Source organism: Chiloscyllium punctatum, chromosome 3 (genome assembly GCF_047496795.1).
Source record: "Chiloscyllium punctatum isolate Juve2018m chromosome 3, sChiPun1.3, whole genome shotgun sequence".
Classification (NCBI taxonomy): Eukaryota; Metazoa; Chordata; class Chondrichthyes; order Orectolobiformes; family Hemiscylliidae; genus Chiloscyllium; species Chiloscyllium punctatum.
Genome location: NC_092741.1, coordinates 11,919,316 through 11,937,648, shown reverse-complemented (window position 1 = coordinate 11,937,648; position 18,333 = coordinate 11,919,316). Strand labels below are relative to the sequence as shown.

At 47.2% G+C, this 18,333-nt stretch overlaps 1 protein-coding gene across 7 annotated transcripts in view; it reads right to left on the bottom strand.

Moving 5' to 3' along the window:
• Positions 1 to 18,333, bottom strand: part of nvl (nuclear VCP like) — a 61,994-nt gene that overhangs the window by 27,567 nt on the left and 16,094 nt on the right. For 6 of the 7 annotated variants that reach the window (XR_011952927.1, XM_072550607.1, XM_072550616.1 and 3 more), the window contains 12 exons: positions 15,011 to 15,063; positions 13,111 to 13,195; positions 12,822 to 12,873; positions 12,126 to 12,386; positions 11,677 to 11,806; positions 10,497 to 10,570; positions 9,471 to 9,605; positions 8,296 to 8,397; positions 6,820 to 6,937; positions 5,752 to 5,896; positions 3,528 to 3,729; positions 1,163 to 1,381 (listed from right to left, as the gene is read on the bottom strand). Coding sequence is in view for 6 of the 7 variants with exons in the window: in XM_072550607.1 (XP_072406708.1) it covers positions 1,163 to 1,381; positions 3,528 to 3,729; positions 5,752 to 5,896; positions 6,820 to 6,937; positions 8,296 to 8,397; positions 9,471 to 9,605; positions 10,497 to 10,570; positions 11,677 to 11,806; positions 12,126 to 12,386; positions 12,822 to 12,873; positions 13,111 to 13,195; positions 15,011 to 15,063 (1,576 nt within the window). In the remaining variant the exon portion in view is untranslated. Of the gene's footprint in view, positions 1 to 1,162; positions 1,382 to 3,527; positions 3,730 to 5,751; positions 5,897 to 6,819; positions 6,938 to 8,295; positions 8,398 to 9,470; positions 9,606 to 10,496; positions 10,571 to 11,676; positions 11,807 to 12,125; positions 12,387 to 12,821; positions 12,876 to 13,110; positions 13,196 to 15,010; positions 15,064 to 18,333 lie in introns of those variants that run through there. The other variant, XM_072550642.1, reaches the window with a different exon arrangement.

The window sequence follows — 18,333 nt, the reverse complement described above, 5'->3', positions numbered from 1 at the left end:
GACAGAGAAAGCTGACAACATCAGCAGAACACACTGTACCTGTCAGGTTTTGACCTCATTGTTACGGACTCCAAAATTTACCTGTGCTTGAGAGGTAGGACAGGTAACGACCTGAGTCAGTGTGTCGAGGGGACGGGTTCGGACAGTTGGTGATCTCCTGAGTCTGTCTCTTTAGGTGACTGTCTAGATCAGAGTGGAGCTGGAAAAGCACAGCAGGTCAGGCAGCATTGGAGAAGCAGGATAATCTACGTTTGGGGCAAAAGCCCTACATCAGGAACGCATTCCTGATGAAGGGCTTATGCCCGAAACATCAATTTTTCTGCTCCTTGGATGCTGCCTGACCTGCTGTGCTTTTCCAGCACCACTCTAATCTAGACTCTGATCTCCAGCATCTGCAATCCTCACTTTCCTCTCTTTAGGGGAACAGGTTAGGGTGGGTGGTGATCTCCTGAGTCGGTGTATTTCGGGGAACGGGTTAGGGCGGGTGGGGGATCTCCTGAGTCGGTGTATTTCGGGGAACGGGTTAGGGCGGGTGGGGGATCTCCTGAGTCGGTGTATTTCGGGGAACGGGTTAGGGCGGGTGGGGGATCTCCTGAGTCGGTGTATTTCGGGGAACGGGTTAGGGCGGGTGGGGGATCTCCTGAGTCGGTGTATTTCGGGGAACGGGTTAGGGCGGGTGGGGGATCTCCTGAGTCGGTGTATTTCGGGGAACGGGTTAGGGCGGGTGGGGGATCTCCTGAGTCGGTGTATTTCGGGGAACGGGTTAGGGCGGGTGGGGGATCTCCTGAGTCGGTGTATTTCGGGGAACGGGTTAGGGCGGGTGGGGGGATCTCCTGAGTCGGTGTATTTAGGGGAACGGGTTAGGGCGGGTGGGGGGATCTCCTGAGTCGGTGTATTTAGGGGAACGGGTTAGGGCGGGTGGGGGATCTCCTGAGTCGGTGTATTTCGGGGAACGGGTTAGGGCGGGTGGGGGATCTCCTGAGTCGGTGTATTTCGGGGAACGGGTTAGGGTGGGTGGGGGATCTCCGGAGTTATTGTTTGGGGCAGTGTATGGAATGTACTCTCTAAGGTAATGGCTATAAACAGCACTATGTACTCGTAAAGGATAAATCAGAATGAACATTGCCAAGGTTCTAGCCAGATTCAAGCTGGGTCTGCATACCAGAATAGCCATGGAGAGCTCCTCACGGATTTCTTGTAGAGCTCCTATATCAGCCCAAGTCACATCAGGCACAGTGGCAAATCCTTCCCGCTTGGCTGAGGGCTGGACCACCGATAGTGAATCAGTGAAATCGGTCATCTCTATGTGGAGTTTCTGCAGCTCCTTCTCAGAGAGAGGCAATGGATCTTTCAGCAATGTACACAGCCTCTCAAACTCAGCCTGAAAGAGATGAACTTTTGTTATTTTTCTTTTTCTCATTTATCCCTTAATTGTCTGTGTGAATGCGGCAGAAAACAAAAGTCATTTGGTTTAAATAAACATTAATTATTTTTTGTTAAAGTTACTGCATTGTTAATAAATGTCTTTACTTAAGACATAAGCAGGAGGTCTGATATCGATTATTCACAAAGTTTGGAACTGGTTATTTTTTTTAAAAAGTGTTAAAAACCACACAACACCAGGCTATAGTCCAACAGGTTTAATTGGAAGGATGGTTGAAGGAGCAGCGCTCCAAAAGCTAGTGCTTCCAATTAAACCTGTTGGACTATAACCTGAGGTTATGATTTTTAACTTTGTACAGCCCAGTCCAACACTGGCATCTCCAAATCATGACTACCATCGACACCACTAACTGCCGGTTTAAGTAGTGTGGTTAGGAACTGGTGTTTGTGAGGACTTTAATTTTACCGTGTTGCCATGACATATACAGGGAGAGTGATTTCATTTGGAAGATAGGAATACAATTACTCACTTCCTTCAATTCTGCACTCTCATTAGACCCTTGGTTCAGTTATTTCTGGGAGGTTACTGGTGCCTTCTTTTGTGAGAACTGAACCAAAGTAAATGTTCAATTCCTCTGCCATTTCTTCTGTTCCAATATAATCACAGGGGCTGTCACAGAAACCAGTAAAATTCTAACAAGACAGGAAAAACACGGGAAGGTACGTGGTGATTGGGGGGGGGGGGGGTGCCGCCTGTGGAATTCTCTGCCATAGAAAGCAGTTGAAACCATAACATTGATTGTTTCAAAAAGGAGTTAGATATAGTTCTTAGGGTTTAAAAGAATCAAAGGGTTGGGGATAAAGTGGAAACAGCACACAGAGATGTATGATCAGCCATGATCACATCGAATGGTGTAGCAGACTCAAAAAGGGCCAAATGGTCCACCCCCGCTCTTATTTTCAATGTTTCGATAATCTCCCCCCTTTCTGACACGAAGGAATCTGCACTTGTTCTTACTCTTTTTCTCTTCACACATTTATAGAAATGTTAAGGGGGGTGTTAATTTTACTCCCATACTTTATTGTCCCCCTGTTGATTAACCATTTGGTTCTCTAATGCTGAACTCTGAAATGCTCCCAATTCTCAGACTTCCTGCTTTTTCTGGCAATTTTATGTCTCTTGTTTGGAACTAATCCTAAACGCAATTTCGCTTTTTACATTTGTGAGACCTCTGTCCAGTCACTTCACCTATCAATACCCTTCTAAAGTAACCTTAAGTCCTGCTCAATTTCCCTTCCTACCTACATTTCTGTCAGTAGCATATTTGGCAATAATACCTCCCATCCTATAACACTTTGATACATTTAAGCAGCGGTCCCAGCACCAAACACTGCAGCTTACTGTTCATTACATCTCCCATCCCTTCATCTATCTAGTCACCTGCCACCCCTTCACTCCCTCCCTCCCCCTCTTCCTCCACCTTGCTCTTAATTCCATATCTGACTCTGTGTTATACTTGGTCTGGGAATATTTGATGGAGAGGGGAGAGAGAACTTTCTCTGTATCTAATCCCACTCTATACTAGTCCTGAGAGTGTTTGATGGGGACAGATTAGAGATAGCTATACTCTATCTAACCTCTCTTGGACTCACCTGGTAGTATTTGATGGGCAAAGTTGGAAGGGAGCTTTATTTTCAGTTTAAGAGTACAAGGAGCTTTATTCTCTATCTAACTCCATGTTGACACTGTCCTGAGAACATTTGAAGGGGACAGTGCAAAGGAATCTTTACTTTGTAACTCACCCTCTGCTGTACTTTGAAATGTTTGAAGTGGACAGTGTCGAAGGAGCTTTATTTTCATGTGAAAAGAGTAGAATGAGCTTTACTCTGTATCTAACCCCGTGCTGTTCCTATCCTGGTGGTGTATGATGGGGGTAATGTAGAATGAGCTTTACTCTGTATCTAACCCCATGCTGTTCCTATCCTGGTGGTGTATGATGGGGATAGTGTAGAGGGAGCTTTAACCTAGTGCTGTTCCTATCCTGGTGGTGTACAATGGAGGTAGTTTTACACTGTTATCTAACCCCATGCTGCCCCTGTCCTGGCAGCGTTGGACAGGCTCGGGGAGAATCAAGGTTCCTCACCAGTTCTGTTTGTTGCTGTGAAGTATCTGCTTGTCTGCTGTCTTCGTGTTGCTGGATCAGAACACGGTTAACCGTGTGCATGGCTGCTTCCCGACACAGAGCCATCAAGTCAGCACCCACATAGCCAGGGGTCAGGCGGGCAAGTTGGTGAAAATCAAACAATTCCGGAAGTTTCAGTTTTCGACACAAAGTCCTCAAAATCCTGACAGGAATCATGGAAATGATCAGATAATTACAGGGAGATTGTACATACCAGCCACAGAATGTCAGCAAAAGGGATATACAAAAGTATCTGTCTTAATCTGTGGACACCAGCATTTATGGAGAGATGGTGCTGTCGTGGTAATGTTGATGGACTAGTAATCCGTAACCACAAGTTAGAGAAATAGGCTCGAATACTGCCATGGTCAAACTTAAAGGAGGTGTCTGTTACGTAGGTAGTTAGGTATGTGCTGTCCCTTTAAGAGAACAGGTCAGGTGACCCGGAGGCAGGAGCTAGAGCAGGCAGTCTAAAACCCAACTGTGGAGCTGAGAGGACACACAATAAAGTATTCCCTGTTCAAGTTTACCCTCTGTCTACCTCATTTTCTACTTCTGGCTCTAGTGAACCCACAAGCATAATGTTGAAGCAGTCACAAGGGGGAAACAGGCTGCAATTGATGCCAGGGAAGAACGGTACACAGCAGGGAGGGGGCCATGAGTGGTAGCTACAAGGGGACTCCGGCCACAGCCACTGGCTGAAGAGGGGAGTACTCACCCTTCCAGAGTTTACCGGAACTGTTGTGAGGGCACATGGGCTGCGGTCAGTACCAGGGAAGAACAGTACACTAGCTCAGTTAGTGAGGGAGCAGAGGACATCTGCAGCTTTCACTGAATGCACATGTGCTGTGAAAGCTGACGAGACTAGGGTGTGGGAAAAATTCCCGTCAGTTTGTGGCTTCCGAAACAAAGCCATCCAATGGAAGCTACTGAGAAGGCACACCTGGACTTCCAGGCAGCTTCTGAAATTGCAATGATGGGGTTGGCCACAGGCGAAGCAACACAGCCAAGCAAAGATGCCCAGGTGCATCAAGTAGCAGAACCTCAGCAGACAGTGTTGAATGCCACTGATATGATTAGTGACCACAAAGGAGGCAAGGTGCTGGACTCGAGAAGCCCAGGGCCAGTAAGCATGTGGGCCATACTACCTGAAATCGCCAGGTCCAACTCAAGCAAGAGAAGGGTTGTCTAAAGGAATTAATTCAGAGAACAAGGCACAAGGTACACACCACCAGCCAGGAAATAGACTAGGAGCCAGCTTGGTTTACAGGAAAAGCAAAAGGCCCAGAGTCAGCAGAGCTTCGGTTAAACATACTGTCGGTATAGGTGGAAGCTGAGCATACCTGGGTTCTTCCCAAATTCAAGGGGAAGCCAGTGCAGCAGTGTCTCTGATTCAATAGATGGGGAATGTTAAAGGCCCTGCCACTGGAGCCTGCCAAGATTACACCACTGATATACACTGAACAAGTGGCACATACACACAGAGCCAACACTCAAGAAGCTTGACACCGCCATCCATGACAAAGCAGGCTGCTTGATTGGCACCACATTCACTAACATCCTCTCCACTCTCAGTGGTACTGACTAAAAGATGTACTGAAAAAGTTTACCAAAGATCCTTAGACAGCATTTTCCAAACTTAGGACCACTTCCATCTAGAAGGACAAGGGCAGCAGATACATGGGACCACCACCCCCTGCAAGTTCACCTCCAAACCAATCACCATCCTGCCTTGCTGTTCCTTCACTGTTACTGGGTCAAAATCCTGGAATTCCCTCCCTAAGGGCATTTACCAACAGCACACAGACTGCAGCAGCTCAAGAAAGCAGCTCACCACCACCTTCTCAAGACCAGCTAATGACAGACAATAAATAAATGCTAGTCAACCAGCGATGCCCATGTCCCATGCATGAAGGTTTTTAAATCTTCTTCAATGGTGGACCATGCACAAGTGGCCTACCCTGGTCCTAATTGGTACATTCTATCAAAGATGAATAAGATGGAAATAATCAATCAAGATCCTCCCCTTGGGTGGGGAAGCAAAGGGAAAATCCTCTGTCACAGGAAGAGTCCATTGACTGAAAAGGGAGATGGGGACTTGTCACAGGAAGAGTCCATTCACTGTAGAAGGCTGAATGGTCATTAACATGTCTTCACTGCACAGCAACAGACTGATCAGACTCACTGTTCACGGGCACCCTCACTTGGAATTCCCAGACAAATCTCCCGGTCAAAGCGTCCAGCTCTTCGCAGTGCAGGGTCCAATGAGTCTGGCCGGTTGGTCGCACCGATAACCAGGACTTGTGTGGTGCTGGCCAGATTATTCAGATCTGTAACAACAAAGTATGGGATACTCATCAAACATCACCGACAATTCGACAGTGCTCATTGCAACCACACCCGCAGCTTTACAGAGTCCCAGCTAAACACCGATCCAGTTTCACAATCCCTACTGAGACAGACAGCAGCACATAGAATAAACAGCAGAGTAGAAAGGACAAGAGGAGATTAACAAAAAGGTGCTGCATGATGAGGTGCTTTTTAAAATCAAATTCTAATTATTGCCCAGTCTTCAATAATCTGTCAGAACAACTATGTAAAACAAGAGCCTTTAAAATTCCAACTGCTGCTTTGTAAAGCCCATATTACACCTGATACTAATGGCCAAAGAATGACAGTTCAGCATAAGAAACACTGGGAGTAGGACAGTGGGCAGTTACTCAGACAGTGGGCAGAATAAAACCAATTAAATAAACGGAAGCCACTTGAAGCTTATGGAGGAATTAGGAACCTAAGGGCAGTCTGTCTACGTGTGCCATAACGTATCTGCTGTATAACATTGTATATTGTAATTGGGTGCTTGCTGAGGAAACATGGATGTATTGAACTAACTCTAAACACTGCTAGCATTGTTTGTTAAAGCAAAGAACTTTTTTAAAAAAATCATAAACTGGACCAGAATTTGGGGCTGGGGGGTAGAGGTCAGTAACAGAGAGAAGGTAACAACGCCAAACAAAGAAACAACTCAGTGACAATTGCTGAGCTGAGATTGCTGTGCAGGTGAGTAGAGATGCCGGGCAGCTCGGAGATGCTGAAAGGACTTTCCCCAGTGTCGAGCTCTGAGACCCAGTTCCCCAGTACCGGGCTCAGAAACCCTTCTCCCCAGTGCCGGGCTCCAAGACTCCGCTCCCCAAACCCACAATGAGTCTCCATGCCCCAGCAGCACCCCTCCTCTGCACACAGCGGGACTCACCGTCCATGCAGGTCAGCAGCTGAGCCACAATCCGACGTTCCATATCTTTCGAAGCCACTTCCCGTTTGGGAGAAATGGCATCAATCTCATCAATGAAAACGATGCAGGGAGCCTGCAGCTGGTGTAAAAGGAACAGGATCACATCTGTGTGTACGGACATCGAAATCAATAACTACATCAGGAAGCAGCAGCTAACATCCCTGACAACGGCTTCAGGCACAGGCAACAAAACAATCCCATGGTGATTGGTTGCACCTTTCAGGGAACAGAAGATCACCCCCATCCTCAGTGCACCAGGAGGACACCCCCTCACCCACCCTGCCCCACCAGGCACGGGGAACCAATGAGGCAAGAGGTGGGGAGGCAATAAACAATAGGGGCAGGAGTAGGCCATTCTGCCCTTTGAGCCTGCACCACCATTCAATATGATCATGGCTGATCATCCTTAATCAGTATCCTGTTCCTGCCTTATCTCCATAACCCTTGATTCCACAATCCTTGAGAGCTCTATCCAACTCTTTCTTAAATGAATCCAGAGACTGGGCCTCCACTGCCTTCTGGGGCAGAGCATTCCACACAGCCACCACTCTCTGGGTGAAGTAGTTTCTCCTCATCTCTGTCCTAAATGGTCTACCCCGTATTTTTAAGTTGTGTCCTCTGGTTCAGCACTCACCCATCAGCGGAAACATGTTTCCTGCCTCCAGAGTGTCCAATCCTTTAATAATCTTATATGTCTCAATCAGATCCCCTCTCAGTCTTCCAAACTCAAGGGTATACAAGCCCAGTCGCTCCAGTCTTTCAGTGTAAGGTAATCCCGCCATTCCAGGAATTGACCTCGTGAACCTACGCTGCACTCCCTCAATAGCCAGAATGTCTTTCCTCAAATTTGGAGACCAGAACTGCATACAATACTCCAGGTGTGGTCTCACCAGGGCCCTGTACAGCTGCAGAAGAACCTCTTTGCTTCTATACTCAATCCCTCTTGTTATGAAGGTACGCATGCTATTAGCCTTCTTCACTACCTGCTGTACCTGCATGCTTACCTTCATTGACTGGTGTCCAAGAACACCCAGATCTCTTTGCACTTCTCCTTTACCTAAATTGATTCCATTTAGGTAGTAATCTGCCTCCCTGTTCTTGCCACCAAAGTGGATAACCATACATTTATCCACATTACACTGCATCTGACCACTCACCTAACTTGTCCAGGTCACCCTGTAATCTCCTAACATCCTCTCTCATTTCACCCTGCCACCCAGCTTAGTATCATCAGCAAATTTGCTAATGTTATTACTAATACCATCTTCTATATCATTAACATATATCGTAAAAAGCTGCGGTCCCAGCACTGATCCCTGCGGTACCCCACAGGTCACTGCCTGCCATTCCGAAATGGAGCTGTGGGAAGGCAAGAAGAGGAGCTGATAAGCTAAGTTCCTGGAATCGGAGTGATGACCTTTCCCACTGGCTACTCACCACAGCTTCTTCAAAAAGCTCCCGTAGTTTCTGCTCAGAGTCTCCAGATACCCCAGATACAATCTCAGTCGCAGCAACTTTCAACATCGGCAGCTCCAGCTCCTATACGACATGAGAACAGTAAGTATTAACCTGAAACTCAGCCCAAAACATTCCCATTCAGACCAGTCTCCGCCTACACTCAAAACCAGAGCAGTCCCTTACACCTGAGACAGAACCCCAACGCCTAATCCCAGAGCAGCCCCTTACACCCGAAACCAGACATCCCCCCACAACCCCAGAGCAGCCCCATACGCCCGAGACCGGACCTCCCCCACAACCCCAGAGCAGTCCCTTACACCCGAGACCAGACACCGCACCCCCCCCCCCCCAACCAACCCCAGAGCAGTCCCTTACACCCGAGACCAGACACACCCCCACCCCCCACCCCACACCCCACCCCCCCAACAACCCCAGAGCAGCCTCCTTCACCCAAGACCAGACATTCCCCTCTACCAACCCCAGAGCAGTCCCTTACACCCGAGACCAGACACACCCCCACCCCCCACCCCACACCCCACCCCCCCAACAACCCCAGAGCAGCCTCCTTCACCCAAGACCAGACATTCCCCTCTACCAATCCCAGAGCAGTCCCCTACACCCGAGCCCGGCCCCAATGCCCCATCCCCAGAGCAGTCCCTTACACCCGAGATCAGACATCCCCCTTCCCCACCCACCCCCAGAGCAGTCCCCTACACCCGAGACCGGACCCCACACCTCCATCCCCAACGCATTACACCCCAGACCAGGCATCCCCCCCCAATCCCAGAGCAGCATCCTACACCCAAGACCAGACAAACCCCCCTCCCCGAGCAGCATCCTACACCCAACACCAGACCTTCCCCCGCGGCAGTCCCCTATAGTAGAGACCAGACTTTCTCCCAGATCAGTCCCTTATATTCTAGATCAGAACTTTAGAGTTGGTCCCACATCAAGACCGGACTGTCCAATTAGGACGGTATTCCAGAAGTGGAAGTTCTCAGGCCACACCCCAAACTTGATCATTCGGACTGGGATATTCCCAGACCTTTCTCTCAGACCAGAACCCTGCCACTGAGACCGGAACCTGGAATGGGACAATCCCAGGCGAGGTCACATCCCTGTGATGAGAGTTTCTGACTGCAGGTGGGTCTTACCCCAGCAGTAGCTTGTGCCAACAGCGTCTTCCCACAGCCTGGGGGTCCATGTAACAGGAATCCTCGGGGTGGTACCACACCCAACTGCTGGTATACCTCAGGATGTCTCATGTGAATCAGTAGCTGGCACACAGCCTGCAACAGCAAGGCAGAAAACCATTTGTGGATCACGTTAGCTTCTCCTCTTTATGAGCAGCACCCCCTAAAGCCCGCAAGGTGAATCCCCTGCCTGCTGCTCTCTCCTGCCCCGTCCTCCCTATCTCTAACTCCTTGCTCTCTGTCCGCCCTCTCTCAATGCCTCCTTACCTGTATTCCCTCTCTCTATCGCCCTCTTTCACGGTCATCAATCCCTCTCACTTCCCTCACCCCACCACATCCTCTCTCCCCTGGTTTTCTCTCCCCCACCTCTCTCACCCACACCTCCCTTTTCTCTCTCTCCCTCCCATCCCTCCCTCCTCTCTCCCTAAGGGAGGGAGTGGATACTTGTCAATGTGCTCTGTTCTGGATAGTGTCAAGCTTCTTGCCTGACTTGTGCCTTCAGGATGGTAGACAGGCTTTGGAGTGTCTGGAGGGGAGTTCTTTGCTGCAGTATTCCCAGCCTGTTACTCCCTCACCACCTGCTGCAGACCCAGTTTACCAGCGATGTTCATTACCATCTCAATCGGGATTGCTGCTGCAGAGCCGCTGTTGGTGATGGACACTGAAATCCCTCACCCAGGGCACCTTCTGCACCACTGCCACCCTCAGTGCTTCCTCCAAGTGTTCTCTATCATGAAGGATTACTGACTCATCAGCTGAGGGAGGTCGGTACGTGGTAATCGAGACGTTTCCTTGCCCATGTTTCACCCGAAGACGTGAGACCTCATTATATCTGCAGTCAATGTTGGGGGGCTACCAGTGCAATTCCCTCCTGACTGTCTCCTTCCGTGCCTGAAAGGGCCCTCTTATGGCAAAGTCCTTACCCCTGGATTGGGTGGCACAGACTGCTATAGACCATCATGACCAGTCTAGCCAGCTGCCCTTTACCTTTAAGGTTCCTTCACAGCCACCGACATCCTCAAACGTCACCATCGAATGATGCAGTTCAAATCCTTTCTTTGCTGTTAAAGAGAAAGAGAAAGATACAAGTGAGTGCAATGGCTCAATGCAGAGGGTCAGGGTAAGGGTCAGAGCAAGGGTCAGAGCTGGTACAGACTCCTGCAGACCATGCCAATCTGTCTAGGTCAGGGTATGGAGTCAGGCCAGGGCTGGGTAGGGAGGTGGCGCAGAGAAGAAAAATCAGTCCAGGAGTGATGTGTAGGAATAGAGAGTCAATACTGGCAAGTGGGAGGGGATGGGGAATCAGAGTGGGGAGAGGTCAGGGGTGTTTGGCCTGAGAAGGCATAGAGTGGTCTTTTCTGGTTGGTTTGGGGACTAGTTATTGAGTGGCCAGTGAGGGATATTTCTGGGGGTCGGGGAAGAGAGGGAACACAGTCTTGCCCTGACACACAGGAGTGGGGAAGAGGGTGCCATTTGGGTTTAAAGGTAATTGTAGGGGGGGGAGGGTAAGAAGTGCACGCAAGAGACAGAGAAAGAACGAAAGAACGAAAGAAAGAACGAAAGAAAGAAAGGAGAGAAAAAGAGAGAGAGAGAAAAGAGAGAGAGAGAGAGAGAGAAAGACAGACAGAGAGAGAGAGAAAGACAGAGAGAGAGAGAGAGAGAGAGAGAGAGAGAGAGAGAGAGAGAAAGAAAGAGAGAGGGAGAGAGAGAGAAAGAGAGAGAGAGAAAGAGAGAAAGAGAAAGAGAGAAAGAGAAAGAGAGAGAGAAAGAGAGAGAGAAAGAGAGAGAGAAAGAGAGAAAGAGAAAGAAAGAGAGAGAGAGAAAGAGAGAGAGAGAAAGAAAGAGAGAGAAAAAGGGAGAGAGAGAGAGAGAGAAAAAAGAGAATAAAAGAGAGAGAGAAAGAGAAAGAGAGAAAAAAAAGAGAAAAAGGGAGAGAGAGAGAGAGAGAGAGAGAGAGAAAGAGAGAGACAGAAAGAAAGACAGAAAGAGAAAGACAGAAAGAGAAAGACAGAAAAAGAAAGAGAGAGAGAGAGAGAGAAAAAAGAGAGAGAGAGAGAGAGAGAGAGAGAAAGAGAGACAGAAAGAGAGAGACAGAAAGAGAGAGACAGAAAGAGAGAGAAAGAGAGAGAGAGAGAGAAAAAGAGAGAGAGAGCAGTCTGTAACATACCTTTCCTATTCAATACAGATGACTCTATCTGAGCATCCACGTCCTTTGACTCCTCTCTATCTTGCCGTTTCCTTTTACGCAGTCTCCTTTGCTTCCTCGTGGCTTGATCCACTGGCGATGCTTCCAATCTCTGGAACAGAGTGAAACAAGACCTCAATAACATGCAGCGAGGAGCAAATCAACAAGCCCTGGGCGGAGAGGTGCTGGGGTGGCCCAGGACTTTGGGGAGGTGGGCTAGTGGGTGGTTTCCAGAGTTGAAGGGGGACTGGGGCCTAGTGCCATGAGGGGCGGGGCACCTAGGAGGATAAGGTGCCTAGGGCAAAGAGGGAGTGTGGGCAAAGACATGCCTGGGGTGGGGGTGTTTTCATTTCCCGATTGTTACATTTTGTAAAAAGAAAAACGAAGCCACAGGTTTGGGAAGTTGGGAAAGGGGTGGTGTTGGTTGTTACCTCAGGATTCTGTTTTGATTCTTTCTCATCAAGCAGATGAGCTTCTGAACAGGAAACTCCTGGTATCTGGTCAATGAACCAACTGTCCTCAGAAAGCTCTGTACCTTGCAGGGATCCTTGTGACTGACCCAGTGTTTGAGGAGCTTCATGCCCATGATTGCTGTCATCCTCTGACACCTTCCTGGCAGCTGGAGTGGCAGGAGGGTCCGGGTTGGTTTTCCGATACAGGCTCAGCAGCGAAGTGTTCATGTGATTGGTCAGCTATGCAGGAAATAAAAATAATGAAGTTGATCACTCAGAGCTGACAAACACGTGGTCACAGGGAGCCCGGGGGTGGGGGGCCATCACAGGAATCCTGCTTCAGATTCCAACACAGCCCATTGGCCATCCCCTCAACCTCCTCACCATAAACCCCAAGCCACTGCTGTCAGCTGTGCATAGCAAGCTCCCACAACATTGATTGCTGCTGTGTGAATACTGAGAGAAAATCTCCAACAAGCCCTGGAGCAAACAGATGAGACTTCAATTTCGACTCTCACTGATGTTCACAATCTCCATTCCGTACTGGTGCATCAGCCTACTGCAAGACCCTATACCATAGCTTCTCCTTCAGACAGGAAGGTCTCACTGAGCAAAGTCCGAGACAGACACTGATCTGAAACTTGGGTCAAACAAGTCTGCACAAAACCAACCTACCGGGTATTCGGGGTAATCCTCACTGTCAGACGAATCAGAGGTCAGGCCCCTCCTGCAAAACACAAGTCGCCGTGGATTCAATAGCAATAAGTGGGCAAGTATAGCACATGGGTAAGTTCCCCTATTCTATTAAACTGAAACTAAAGCTCCTTGATACTCGCCCTATCAAACACTGCCAGGTCAGGGCAGCACAGGGTTAGACATGGAGTTAGGCTCTCTCTACTCTGTCCCTCACCTGTGCTTTTCCAGTATTAATCCACAAGCACCTCGACATTCCCAGATACCTTACCCATCCTGTGTCCAGCTCTGTCGAGCCCGTTTGACCTGATGCTCCTCCTCCAAATATGCCATTTCATTTCTGATGGATTGAAACACTGTAGAAACAAGTGATGACATGTCAGTAAAACACACAGCTGTTGGCTGGGATCACAAGGTTACGCACCAAACTAAAGGTAATTTGACAATGATAGATTTCACACAAGACAGTTTCTGATGGAACACAGCACATTTGCATATCCATGCTTTAATAGTTGCCTGGGATGTTTTCAAATGCTTCATGTGTCTCTCTACAAGTATGGACACATAACTCTATAATTAGGTTTCGTCCTCCTGTCTTAAAAATTTCCTTAATCCAGTTTCATGGCCATAGATGATGTCAAATGAACTAAATCCAGTAGATTTGTTTGGAGATTCTCTTATAACAGGAAATCCAAACCTTTATCCTAAAGCCAAGGATATCCATGACAATATATTTTCATTTTACTTTCATTAAAATGGGCAGTGACTGGGAGGTCTGGTTGGTCCCTGCGACCTGGTGCCCACCTCACCACCACCCAGGGTCCTTGAACAATCCTTCCAGGTGAGACAGAGGTTTACCTGCCTCTCCTCCAACATAGTTTACTGTATCAGGTGCTCCCAATGTTGTCTTCTCTACATCGGGAAGACCAAGTGTCAACTTAAAAGAACAGATCAGCATAACATCTCAGCCAGGTCCACAGGGGCTGACCTGACCTCCCAGTCACAACCCATTTTAATTTCCCTTCCCACTCCCTTTCCACCATGACCATCCTTGGTCTCCTCTATTGCCATACAGGATCAAACCGTAAATTGGAGGAACAACACCTCATCTTCCGCCTGGGCAGCCCACAGCCAAGAAGGCTCAGCATTGAGTTGAGTTCTCCACTTTCAAGTAATCTCCCTTTACATTCTCCAACTCCCTTCCCAGTCCCTCTCCCTCCCTCCCAGCCACCTGTCCAATTCATTCCTCCCATTGGCCAACCAGTTCGTACCCTCCACCTGTCTTCATCTATTCTCATCTCACCACCCTACCCCCCGCCACCCCCTTTATCAGCAGCTCCCCTTACACCCACCCCCAGTCCTGAAGAAGGGTTACACCTGAAACGTCAACTTCTCCACCTCCTGATGCTGGCTGGCTTGCTGTGTACTTCCAGCTTGTCTACCTTGGATTCCAGCATCTGCAGTTTAGTTGTTTCTAACCAAATAAATGTGAGCAGTATAGAGACAGGTTTTTAGGAAGTAACAGGTTAAATAGTTGTGGGGAGCAAGAGGTGTTGAGGCCAAGATGACATCAGCCATGATGGTATTTAGTGACAGAGAGGCTCAACAGGCTAAATGACCTACTCCTTTTCCTTTCATTATCTTCTTAAATCTCTTCAGATTTGTTTGTCAAGCCATTAAGGCAATTAAAGTAATCTTATCCTTTTTAAAAGGTTGCTTTATTCCCTTCTCAAAGCGTATTTGCTTTTCTCATAAACAGCAAATAAATCAGTGCTCCTTTGCACATGACATTTTCCAAAAACATCTCATGATACGTCCTTCTCTAACCCAGCAATATCCAAACAATTTTCCAATTCTCATAATTTATAAATATTTGTGTTTCTAACAGACTGAGCCAATTGCCCTACGTTCTCCAATCACTCCTCAAGTAAACCACCAGAGCAATTTCACAACATGGATCCACGTTCGTGTTCTCCATCCAGACACACTATTGGAGAAGGGCATGAGGGATGGCATCTGCACCACTGAGGAACTGGTCAATTCAAACAAACCCAGAGGGAATCAGAAGGATTTCCCCCCCCCCCAAAGATCCCGCTGTTACCAAAAAGTTCCAATGTGCCCTGTCCAACAGTAAAGTCCCTCCTAATCCTTCATCAAGGCAACTCACTCACCTTTATCCACCTGGATCCTGAAGGCATTCCTCTTCCTGCGGCCATAATCAGAGCTATTGAAGGGTAGGAAGAAATGGGGAGGGGTGGGGCCAGGTAGAGAGAAAGGGGTGAAGACAAGTGTTTAGACTGTCCAAATTCTCACTTCAGAAGTAAAGGTCAAATAATATACAAATAACAGTGCACATTATAAGTCAGCAATATACAGATATCTGAAAGCAAACAGCAGAAGCAGTCAGCTGTGCAGATTCACAGCTGGGTCAGACAGCAGTGCATGTTTATTTCTCAGTTTGATTCACTTGCCGCGTGGTCACGACCTTTGTCTCTCTTCCTCCTTTTCAAAGTGCCATTGTTTTGATCTTTTTTTTCCAAAAAGTTCCAAAACAATGCACCAGCTTATAAAACAGTAACAGGAACAAAGCAGAGAACGAGGTAGGACTGATGAATTAAACTACTTTTATTTCAAAGCAAGAGGTCTAACCGGTAAGGCAGATGAACTCAGGACATGGTTAGGAACATGGGACTGGGCTATCATAGCATTTACAGAAATGTGGTTAAGGGATGGACAGGACTGGCAGCATATTGTTCCAGGGTATATATACCTTAGGAAAGATAGAAAGGGAAATTCAAGAGAGTAGGGGAATGGTATTTATGATTAGAGATAATATTACGTCTGTACTTAGGGAGGATATTCCTGGGAAAACATCCAGGGAAATGATTTGGGTAGAACTGAGAAATAAGAAAGGGATGACCACTTTATTAGGATGGTATTGTAGACCTCCTAATTGTCAGAGGGAAATTGAGAAACAAATTTGTAATGAGATCTGTTATCTGTAAGAACAAAAGGAGGTTATGGTAGGGGATTATAACTTTCCAAAAATAGATTGGGACTGCCATAATGTTAAGGGCTTGGATGGACAGGAATTTGGTAAGTGTGCACAAGAAAATTTTCTGATTCAGTATGCGGATGTACCTACTAGAGAAGATGCAAAATTTCACCTACTCTTGGGAAATAAAACAGGGCAGGTAACATAGAACATAGAAAAGTACAGCACAGAACAGACCCTTTGGCCCACGATGTTGTGCCGAGATTTAATCCTAACGTAAAATATAGTAACAACCTACCCATCCCTCAACTCACTGCTATCCATGTGCAAGTCCAACAGTCACTTAAATGTCCCCAATGACTCTGCTTCCACCACCGCTGGTAACGCATTCCATGCATTCACAACTCTGTAAAAAACCTACCTCTGACATCTCCTTTACACCTTCCTCCTAATATCTTCAAACAATGACTTCTCGTACTAGTCAATCCTGTCCTGGGAAAAGTCCTTGGCTATTGACTCTATCTACTCCTCTCATTATCTTGTAAACCTCGATCAGGTCTCCTCTCTTCCTCCTCCTCTCCAGAGAGAAAAGTCCGAGCCTATTCAACCTCTCTTCATAAGGCAAGCCCTCCAGTCCAGGCAGCATCCTGGTAAACCTTCTTTGCACCCTTTCCAAAGCCTCTGTATCTTTCCTATAGGAGGGCAACCAGAACTGGACACAATATTCCAAGTGTGGCCTCACCAGGGAGTTGTAGAGCTGCAGCAAAACCTCATGGCTCTTAAATTCTATCCCCCTGTTGATGAAAGCCAAAACACTATATGCTTTCTTAACAATCCTATCCACTTGGGTGGCAACTTTGAGGGATCTATGTACTTGCACACCCAGATCCCTCTGTTCCTCCACACTGCAACTGAGGTGTCAGTAGGGAAGCATTTTGGGACCACTGACAGTAATTCTATTAGTTTCAAAGTCATGATGGAAAAGGATAGACTGAATCTAAAACTTAAATTTCTAAATTGGAGGAAGACCAATTTTGATGGTATTAGGCAAGAACTTTCAAGTTAATTGGGGGCAGATATTTGCAGGTAAAGGGATATCTGGAAACTGGGAAGTTTTCAAAAATAAGATAACGAGAATCCAGGGACACTATGTTCCTGTTAGGGTGAAGGACAAGGCTGGTAGGTGTAGGGAATGCTGGATGACGAGGGAAATTGAGATTTTGGTCAAGAAAAAGGAGGAAGCATATGTCAGGTATAGACAACAGAGATAGAGTGAATCCCTAGAAGAATTTAAAGGCAGTAGGAGTATACAAGAGGGAAATTGGGAGGACAAAAAGCGACATGAGATAGCTTTGGTTAATAAGGGATAAGGAGAATCCATAGGGATTCTACAAATACATTTAAGGATAAGAGGGCAACTAAGGCAAGAATAGGGGCCCCTTAAGGATCAGCATAGCCACCTCTGTGTGAAACCACATGAAATGGAGGAGATATTAAATGAATATTTTGCATCAGTGTTTACTGTGGAGAAGGATATGGGAGACATAGAAATGGGGAAAAATTATAGCAACATCTTGTGAAATGCTCATATAAATGCTGGATGGCTTAAAATGCGTAAAAGGTGGATAAATCCCAGGGACCTGATCAGGTGTACCTTAGAACTCTGTGGGAAACTAGGGAAGTGATGGTTGGGCCCCTTGCAGAGATATTTGGATCATCAGTAGCCACAGGCGAGGTGCCAGAAGACTGGAGGTTGGCTAATATGGCGCCATTTAAGGGAGGTGGCCAAGAAAAGCCAGGAGACTACAGACCAGTGAGCCTGACATCAGTGATGGGTGAGTTGTTGGGGGGGACTCCTAAGAGACACAATTTATATTTATTTGGAAAGGCTAATTAGGGATAGTCAACATGGCTTTGTGAATGGGAAACTGTGTCTCACTAACTTAATTGACTTTTTTTTGTAAGTAACAAAGAGGATTATTGAGCACAGAATGGTGGATATGACCTATATAGACTTCAGTAAGGCGTTCGACAGGGTTTCTAAAGGTAGACTGGTTAGCAAGGTTAGATCAGGGAGAACTAGCCATTTGGATACAGAACTGGCTCAAAGGTAGAAGGCAGAAGGTGGTGATGAAGGTTTGTTTTTCAGACTGGGGCCCTGTGAGCAGTGATGTGCCACAAGGATTGATGCTGGGTTCACTATTTTTCATCATTTACTTAAGTGATTTGGAATGTGAACATAAAAGGTATAGTTAGTAAGTTTGCAGATGACACCAAAATTGGGAGGTGCAGTGGATAGCAAAGAAGATTACCTCAGAGTACAGCGGGATCTTGATCAGATGGGCCAATGGGTCAAGGACTGGCAAGTGGAGTTTAATTTAGAGAAATGCGAGGTGCTGCATTTTGGGAAAGCAAATCTTAGCAGGACTTCTACATTTAATGGTAAGGTCCTAAGGAGTGTTGCTGAACAAAGGGACCTTGGAGTGCAGGTTCATAGCT